The sequence below is a fragment of the Poecilia formosa genome, unplaced genomic scaffold (assembly GCF_000485575.1).
Source record: "Poecilia formosa unplaced genomic scaffold, Poecilia_formosa-5.1.2 Scaffold149, whole genome shotgun sequence".
In the NCBI taxonomy this organism is placed as follows: domain Eukaryota; kingdom Metazoa; phylum Chordata; class Actinopteri; order Cyprinodontiformes; family Poeciliidae; genus Poecilia; species Poecilia formosa.
This window is the reverse complement of record NW_006800088.1, coordinates 754,839-764,408: the sequence shown is the minus strand read 5'-3', so window position 1 is coordinate 764,408 and position 9,570 is coordinate 754,839. Positions and strand designations below refer to the sequence as shown.

The following is a 9,570-nucleotide window of genomic DNA, read 5'->3' as shown; positions in this document are numbered from 1 at the left end:
ATGCCAAAGAATGATGACAAACTTTCTTCAATATTTTCTGTAACCATGTCCTGCATGTCAATGATTTCTGAAAGACTGTAAAATACAACAGTAAAATGTTTTAGACCTCCACTGTGAGGATTTACTGACTTATCAGACATTTGGCAGCAGCAAGTCAAAGCTCTGGAGAGGCCAGTGTTTCCCGTAGCGCCACACCTCAAGCGTGCGGCCTGAGGTCACAGTGAAGGAGTCATTCCCTTCACGATGGGAACTGAATAAAAGGAAGGGGGGATTTACTCCTCCTACAGCAGAAATCAGATGGATTGCAAAGTAGTGAAAGTGAAATAGTAGGAAGTTATTTTTTTTCCAAGTTCTTAGGAAGACTTATTTTTGCAACTGTGAGTGTATAAAAGGTGAAGCTCATGGCATCCCAGAGTCAGACAGCAAAACTCACAGAGAAGAGAAATCCTTCAGTCTGAAGAGGAGAAACCAGTTTCACTCATTTCTACCATCTGAGACAAACATGAAGTCAGCTGTCCAGCTCATCGTTCTCCTGGCCTGCGTCTTCCTCTGCACATCAGGAAATCGTAAGTGTGCTTTATAAATTCTTTTTGTTTTATTGGGTATGAACTATCTTCTTAACTTACGCTGTAATTATTTCTCCCCAGCTATTACGAAATGCCGTTGTATAGAGACGATCCCGGTAGTAAGGCGCGCTCTCATCGCTGATGTAAAGGTGTATGAACCGTATCCATTGTGCAGCAAGCGTGAAGTGATGTAAGTACCTGCAGAAACAAATTGTCAAATGATCAGAAACAACACAGAAGGCTGAGCACTGACTTATTATTCTGTTATTGCAGAGCCAACATGACAGATAACAAACAGCGCTGTCTTGTCCCGGAGTCAAATTTCACCAAAAGACTCCTGCGAGATCTAAAAATGTAAGTGGAAAAAGTAATCCTTTGAAAATGTTTTCCTTTCAACTTTTACGTAGAAGTTTAAATTGGTATTCAGTGGCAGCTGCAGTAGGGCATCAGTCAACAGGAATCACAAAAAGATTTTGTTGATATTTTTCTTTTTGCTGCTACAGAATTTCCTTTATTGAGTAAAAACCTTATTCAGACAATTTTTAAAGAAACATAAACAGTGATGGTTTAAAAATATTCACCAGTTTTTTATCTTCTTTGCAGAACAACAAAAACAACAACAAAAACAACAACAACAACAACAACAACTGCAGCCACAACAAAATCAGCAGCAACATCATCTTCTGTCACCAGGCAGTGACATTAACGCTGCTATTCATTCTGTTTGTGTTGGTGTGATTTTATTTAAGTCTACAAACATTTGCACCAGCAGCTAAAACTAAAATATTTATTTCAGGCAACAACAGTCTTGTTAATCAGCAAACCGTGACTTTCCAAAATATCTGTCAGTTTGTATTTTAATGTTTAATCAGTGGAAGCTAATGCTGTGTACCAGAAAAGCTTTGCCTCATTCCCTTTGAGAAGATGTAGACTTTTTTTTCATAATTTTGTTTAATTCAAATACGTGTGTGTCTTTTTGTCTTTTATTGCACTGTACATAAAATCCACTTGCTGTTGATGGTTAAATTACAATAAATACAAACCCAAATAAACACTTCTGCATTCTGCTTTTACTTTATACTTTCTATTGGTAACAACAAAGGATTTCATAGTAAATCTGAGTCCATTCTCCACTTTAACACAGTGGCATTTCCACTGCATCTCAGACCACTTTTATTTTTATAAAGATTGATTATGGCAACAGAACAAATGTCACTTTCATTTAGCTTTATGTTATTTTCTGAAGACTTTATGTTAAACGTCTGATGCCTCTTCGGATCTGTCAAGTTTAGTGATGCATGATCGAAACAAATAACCACCTAGGAATCACATAATCTCATTTATTTACAGTGAACTATGAGTAGATTATAGAAAAACTTTTTAGCTGCAAAGCAGGTGCCACACATCTCCATGCTTTGTTGGTGCAAAACCTGTTTTTGTCTCATCAGTGATGGCTGCCTGTCAAACCAAAAAGCTTCACCGTTCTTCACTGTGAAGGAGTTTTTCCCTTCAGCAGGAAGTCCATAAAAGGAAGTGGGACGCTCCAATTGGTTCAGGAGAGAGCAGAATCATTTTTGACATTTTTGTGCATGAAATGTGAAGCGGATGGTATTTCTCAGTCAGAGCGTTTTCCACACTGAGGAGGAGAGAATCACTGCAAAAACTGTAATTTTGTTCCATCTGAGACAAACATGAAGTCTGTGATCCAGTGCATCGTTCTGCTGGCCTGCATCGCCATCTGCACCTCACGGAGTAAGTGTATTGTGCAATGATTTGACGCATTCAATAATTAATAATATAACAAAAAAAATCATTACACTGTAAAAAAAAACACATCTCTAATTCATGGTAAAATATCAGCAGCTGTGGTTGCCATAATTTTACAATATAAATGTAGCTGTAAAATGCAGCTGCCAGTATTTTACTGCAAATTAGAGACAGTGTAGCTATAACTAAATATTTGTAGTAAATTGTCTTCTTTACAGCAGGTTGTAAAGAAGACAATAAATAGCCTTTTTTACACTGTAATCCCAGATATTAGGTATTGCCATTGCATAAAGACGATCCGAGCAGTAAGGCGTTCTCTCATCGCTGATGTAAACGTGTATGAACCGAGTCCGGCTTGCCCCCATCGCGAAGTGATGTAAGTAACTGCAGAAACAAATTGTCAAACCATCAGAAAAAAGAGTGAAGAGCATTGATTTATCATTCTGTTATTTCAGAGTCACCATGACAGATAACAGTCAGCGCTGTCTGGACCCGGAGTCAAAATTCACCAAAAACCTCCTGCGAGGCGTGGAAAATTAAATGAAAATGTAATTATTTTAACATGTTTTTCATTTAAGCTTTACATGAAAACACAAAGTCAACTCGCAGCAGCAGCAGCAGCTTTTTCTCATCGTCTTCCTCTCTTTCTTCACAGGAACCCACTTCCAACTCCACCAGGAACTGCTCCAGGGTTTCATCATCAGTAGAGTTTCTTTCACAACATTTGTTGGATCGCTCAGTTCCTCATTTGTGCCAAAATGTCAAACAATCAAAGACGTACTTATGTTCATTCATCCAATGAACAAAACATTAAACCTATTCTTCTTTAAATTTCATGCATCTGTCACACTTTGCTCCAATGTTTCTACTTTTATGGTTGAAATCAAATTAAAGAAATGTAACCTCTATGCTCTTGGTTGTAATTAAATACTTCAGTTGCATTAAACATGCCATCCTGGTTGTTGTATTTTGTATTACATTAATGGCTGCTGTTCAAGCTTAAAGCAGCAAAAAGTGACAACTTACAGTTTCTACTGTGTCTCATTGACTTGCAGACACAGACGGAGCCGTTGATTTGACTTTATTGGTTCAGTTTACCTTAACTCTTGTTTACACCTCTAACGATGCAATGAGTGTTGAAACAGGAAAACAGAGGAAACAGATTTACAAAAAGATAATCATAAAAAGTCCTGAGGCACCGTTCAGACCTGGTTATAACATCCTGGTTGATTAAAGCTGCAGGGACTCTACATGCTTTTCACAACCATCTCAGATGATGAAACGACCAGCTGCTTCCTCTGACAGACTAGTTTCTGTTCCACAGCTGAAAAACTGGGAGGGTCACACACTGAACAACGGTTTTCTGCTCTCATAGGATGTTAATGATGAGCCTCAGGTGAGACCATTCACAGCAGACATTGAAATCCCAGTAATCAGATGACAGGTTACTCTCTATGCCACTAAACATGCAACTTTAACATTTTCTCAAGATGAATGTGTTTTCCTGTTGAACTGCACAGGGTGCATGCAAAGTTATACATGTGGCTGCACAATGCTGCCTGCGTGGAGTTTGCATGTTCTTGCTTTTGATGTGTTGGTCCTCCTGCAGCCCAGAAACAGAACCGTTGGGACTTTTGGTCTCAAATTGTCCTAATAGTGGAGAGTTTAGTAAGACTAGAAGGGCTAAGAGGTGATGAGAGGAGGAGTGGAGGAATAAAAATAAAATTGATGATTACTGATCATCCTAACCAGCAGATCACTAAGAGGGAACTGCTCACTGATCTCACTTTGATCATTTGGCATTTTGAACAGAGCTTCACCTGAACAGATCTGGGTCGAGGTGAACGACATCTAAATAGCACAGAAAAGAACTTTCTGGAGAATCCCTTTTCTCCCCTTCATATATGCATAAAACATGGTTTTATTCCTTTTCATTATCTGGGATCAAGTGCAAGAATCACGGAGAACTCTGCTGTTTTTAGGAATCTCATTTTTTTCGAAGAACCACAGTTCTGCCTTCTGAAGAAGTCCACACAAAAAGAGAACTAACTGAGCTGTGATTTAGGAAGAAAAATGACATAAACAGTTTTTTTTAAATATCAAAAAAAATATCAATAAACTCCATTGGTTAAGGCTCTAATGAGGTTTTCAAAACCACTTACTGCATGTCTTCATCTTCTTTCTCTGACTTTTTTGCTCTGATTTAATGTAAAAGTCATAAAACATGGATCCATCCTGTCTCGTATCAATGGTTCTGGTTGCTGGTGGTTTAATAATGTACAATGCAATGTTGCTTAGAGCAACTTTAAAAAGTGACACCAACACAAAGCAGAGAGGTCTTCCTGCTGTAGATAAACGCTGCTATTTGGTCATTTCACTGACTGCTTTCAAGTTGTTAATGTTTTATAGTTTCTATGTCCAGATTCTGATTGTCGTAGCAATTACTAGTTTATTTATTGAAAAAAATCCGACAAAATCTCCAGTCCTATGCATTCAACTTGTTTAAGTTTCAGAACATAATGAAATGTAATTCATGGGGACTGACGGTTAGCACAAAGAGTAACTCCATGAATCTAAACCATTTCAGATTTCACATCTCTTTTTATTTAAATTTATCACACGTTTGTCATCTGTTTTAAATAAAAAGCACTTTTATCACTTTCCTTTTTGTCTCATCAGTGATGGCTGCCTGTCAAACCAAAAAGCTTCACTGTTCTTCACTGTGCAGGAGTTTTTCCCTTCAGCAGGAAGTCCATAAAAGGAAGTGGGTCGCTCCAACTGGTTCAGGAGAGAGCAGAATCGTTTTTGACATTTTTGTGCATGAAATGTGAGGCGGATGGTATTTCGCAGTCAGAGCGTTTCCACGCTGAGGAGGAGAGAATCACTGCAAGAACTGTAATTTTGTTCCATCTGAGACAAACATGAAGTCTGTGATCCAGTGCATCGTTCTGCTGGCCTGCATCGCCATCTGCACCTCACATCCATGTAAGTGTACTGCACCAAAAATGACATCCATTCAATTGTTTAATAAAGGAAATAATTATATATGACAAAATATTTTTCTTTGTGTGGTGTAAACTGTTTTCTTGATGCTGTAATCCCCCCTCAGTAATCAAATGCCGTTGTATAAAGACGATCCCAGCAGTCAGGCACCATCTCATCGCTGATATAAAGGTGTATGAACCAAATTCATTCTGCAGCAAGCGTGAAGTGATGTAAGAACCTGCAGGAACAAATTGTCAATCTATCAGAAACCACACTGAAGGCTGAGCACTGACTTATTATTCTGTTACTGCAGAGTCGTTCGGAAAGATAACAAGGTGTTCTGTCTTGACCAGGAGTCAAATTTCACTAAAAGACTCCTGGAGATGGTGAAAAGGTAATTATTATAATTGTTTTCCAGTTAAATTTTACAATGGCATTTGACTTAATGTAATGTTTTAATTGTTGATTCTATGTTGCATGACTTTGTGTTTTTGCATTTTTTATTATGTAAAGCACTTTGAAATGCCTTGCTGCTGAAATGTGCTATACAAATAAAATTTGATTTGATGTGATTTGATAGAAAATTAAAGGTCAACAGCAGCATCTGGAGCAGCTGTAGTGCATTAAATGGTCAGCAGGAATCACATCGTCATATCTAAAGTAGTAATACTTTTATTCTGCTACCAACAGGAGTCTGCAAATTTGTAACTCAACACCCATCGTAAAATTACCATTAGTTAATTTTAGTACTTAACCAATCTATTTTTACATGATTAAATGAGTAAAAATACTCAGAATTTTTACTCATTACTCAGTAGTGGTTTCGCAATCTGTAATGATGTTTGTTTTCCTCGCAGGAAAATAAACGTGGAAGGCACTCTCTCAAAAACAACAGCTGCAGCAACAACCGCAGCTGCTACCACCCAGAAGGCTTTAAGGCAAATATATATATATATATGTGTGTGTGTGTGTGTGTGTGTGTGTGTTTCAACACTAAATTAATGTATTCTTCCCTGATACTAAGTTATCAAACATGTAGGGTTGATCTGAACGGCTATTTTCTTTGTTTTCCTCATCAGATCTCAGCCACCTCAACCTGCAGAGGAGGCAGATCTCCTCGCCTGGCTAACCTGGGTATGCAGCTCTATTGAAAAGAACGTTGGGCTAATTAACCGCAAAGAGAAAAAAAATACATAAAAATACATACATATATATTTAACAGGCAATTATTCTAGATCCTCATTATGCAAAAGAATACTTTTGAGCAGCATTTAATGCCATTACGATTCAATAAACAAAAATCTCGAAGAGTTACATAATTTCAACCGGAGAAACTTCCTTTTTTTCTTTTTATTTGTTCCTTCGTATTCATTATGGTCTGGACTTTTTGTGCAGGTTCGATCACACATAATCAAACCCTGGTGCAAACAAAAGAACCGAACCTAGACTCACTTTTTAAGGTGATCTCGGTCCACTTCCAATCCAACTCCGGTGCGTTTCGCTTCAGGTGTGAATGCAGACAGGTCATTTTCTCTCCAGGATTGTTCTCTGCCCCGCCCCTATCATTTCTGTCCAACGGGAGAAAGGATCCCACCCTGGTTCATTTACAAATTATCGTTTGATTGCAAGAAAAAGTACAGTAAGTAAGAAAAACTGCACCAAACCAATAAGTAAAGTGCACTTTTGGGTCTTAGCAGTGCTAAAAGCGAGGCAGGTTGTGCTTGTATAGCAACAGATGATTTAAACTGTGAGTCGCATCACCTGAGTGAAAACCAGCAGCTTCCTGCCAGATCTCTGACCTCATCGTCCTGCACCAATAATGTCGGCTTTCTGCTTCTGAAAACGTAGGAATAGTGAAGCTGGCTCGAACATTTCCCTTAAACGTAACGCAATTGGTGTCAAACGATTTTGCTACGGTTGTGCAGCAAAAGTTTTTTTGTGTTGCTTTTGCTCTGAAGATATTGATGACGACCTCTGATTACATCTGGAAACTTCTTTGCTACTATTTTAAAAATGAAAACGACACAGATGGAAACTTTTACTACACAAAGGTTTGACACCAATTTCGTCAGATTTGAACAAGATGGAGGAGGGAGACTTCACTCGTGTTTGCTTTTCAAGCTCTTTGAACAGGATAGAGTGTAGATGGACAAGAAAAAGCGTCAGAGAGAATAAAACTTGCAATCTAAACAACAATCATTTGATTTTTTTTCCCCCTACTGAGTTATCAGATTATTTTCACTCAGAAATGACTTTTTCTCATCGTCCTGTCTTGCTTGCCTCGCAGGATCCCACTGCCAACTAGAACGTGAAGCTCCCAGCCCGGATGATCATCCACCGCTCCAGCATGTCTTCATCAGCTCAGATTATTTCACAACGGCTGGATTGCTCAATTCCTCATGTGTGCCAAAATGACAAGTCACAGCCTCAGTTTGTTTAGTTGGAATCTGATAAAAAATACTGTTTTTTTCTGATGTTCCAGGTTTGAGAGATTTATAGGAAGAGATGTATTATTTTAACCTTTATAATCAATACTTGTCATCTAATACGATCAATTAGCAAAACAATGTTAAAGCTTGTTGCTCTTTCTGCACAATTAAACATAAATGTGAAACTTGTGTCTGTCAAGATTTAACCTCATTTTTTTTTGTTTTTAAGGCTGAAATCATAATAAAGACAAGTATCCTCTATGTTTCGCTGTGATTTTGATTCTTATGAAACAGCTATTATTATTATTATTATTATTATTATTATTTACATAATTCAGTTGTATTAAATATGTCGTCTTGGTGGTGGGGTTTGTATTTTATTAAGACATGATTGACCCTTTACGTTTCATATTAGTTTTTTATTGCAGACTAAACGATTCGCAGCTGCTGACAGAAAACTGCCGACAGGATTCATCCGACCAACGAAAGACAAATGAGGTCACAAACATACCAGTAGAGGGCAATAAAATAATCTGCTCGGGTTTTATTTCTGTCCCACTTCCTCCATTAAAATGAATAAGATGCTATTTAAAACATAGTAAGTTTAACCCACAAGTTACTGTGATCTGGATATTTTTTTACAGTATCTTTGCTAAACGCACGGCGACACATTTGAGTATTTGAGGTCGCAAAGTCGTTTGTGAGCTTTGGACTGAATGTCAAACGTTTACTTAAAAAACATATATATAGTTATTTCTTTCTTAAAATACTTAGACTAAGTACATACGAATTAGAAAAATGCAATCTTATTTGTTAATGTGAGAGAGAGTTGTTATATTAGAGACTCAACCATCTGATTTAATCAGAGTCAGGAGGGAAGGAAGACCAAAAGTCCTTTTTCTCATCTTAAACAAGCTGAAATGCTGAAAGCAGCAAAAGTAGTGGAATAAAAAAAAATCCCTTTCCTACGCTTCGTACCTGCGAATTAAACACGTTTTTCTTTAGAGCTTCACATTATCTGGAACCAAGTGCCAGAATCCCATTTAAGACCTTTTAATTAATGACTCTTCCCTTTTTTTTCATTTTGAGGAATCACAGTTTCTTCTTTCTGAAGAAGTCAAAAGGAGAACTAAAAGAGCTGACCATGACATTTGTTGCATTTGTGATCGTGGGAGTGAAATGATCTAATAAAAGAATAATTGCTGTCAAATAACTGACATTAAAGTCACTGACTGAGGCCCTGCTGCACATCCTGGGAGGTTTTACGGGTGAAGATGCCAGACAGAGCATGGGAGATTTCTCCAGTTACCACACTTTCAGAAAACAGCTCATTTGGCTGTTGGGAAATATGAGCAGTGCCTGTTATTAAGATGACGCTTCTTTAACCTGCGGCTGACAAGCTAACAGGTATGCAATGCTTAATGATTCTGTTAAAATATGAAACTGATTATTGAGACAGGAGTGAGACGATGAGAGAACATCTTTGTCTGGCCGATTATTAAACATGTAAAATGAGTGAAAAATCACAGCACAAACTAATCAAATCAAAGTAATGTCAAGACATTTTCCGGTTTCATCCATGGCTCCAAGTTTCACATCGGAAAGCAGGAATGCTGGCAAGCTTCCAGCACAACGTCAAACTCTTTCTCAACATTATCAAAGCCTGAGATAAGAATCTTCCTCCATTGTCACAAGATAATGTGGCGGATAACTCAACAGCTTTCTGTGTGTGGGAGTGTGTGGCAATTTAGGTGGGAAGCATCCTGATAACAATCAATGAAAAAATAAATTACCGTATTTTCCGCACTATAAGGCGCACCGCA

At 37.8% G+C, this 9,570-nt stretch overlaps 1 protein-coding gene across 3 annotated transcripts; it reads left to right on the top strand.

Moving 5' to 3' along the window:
• The first annotated feature begins 298 nt into the window (after positions 1-298).
• Positions 299-8,008, top strand: LOC103145945 (growth-regulated alpha protein-like). 3 transcript variants are annotated; one of them, XM_016677166.1, is made up of 6 exons: positions 301-566; positions 648-756; positions 5,632-5,712; positions 6,176-6,256; positions 6,398-6,452; positions 7,606-8,008. In XM_016677166.1, the coding sequence occupies exons 1-6, from the start codon at positions 503-505 to the stop codon at positions 7,621-7,623; spliced, it is 408 nt and encodes a 135-aa protein (XP_016532652.1). In that variant the 5' UTR covers positions 301-502; the 3' UTR covers positions 7,624-8,008. The 3 variants fall into 3 exon arrangements, with proteins under 3 accessions (XP_007563678.1, XP_016532652.1, XP_016532653.1); XM_016677167.1 differs by lacking the exons at positions 301-566; positions 648-756 and adding exons at positions 5,062-5,318; positions 5,443-5,548; XM_007563616.2 differs by lacking the exons at positions 5,632-5,712; positions 6,176-6,256; positions 6,398-6,452; positions 7,606-8,008 and adding exons at positions 840-920; positions 1,170-1,620 and having other exon boundaries at positions 299-566.
• Positions 8,009-9,570: the final 1,562 nt, after the last annotated feature.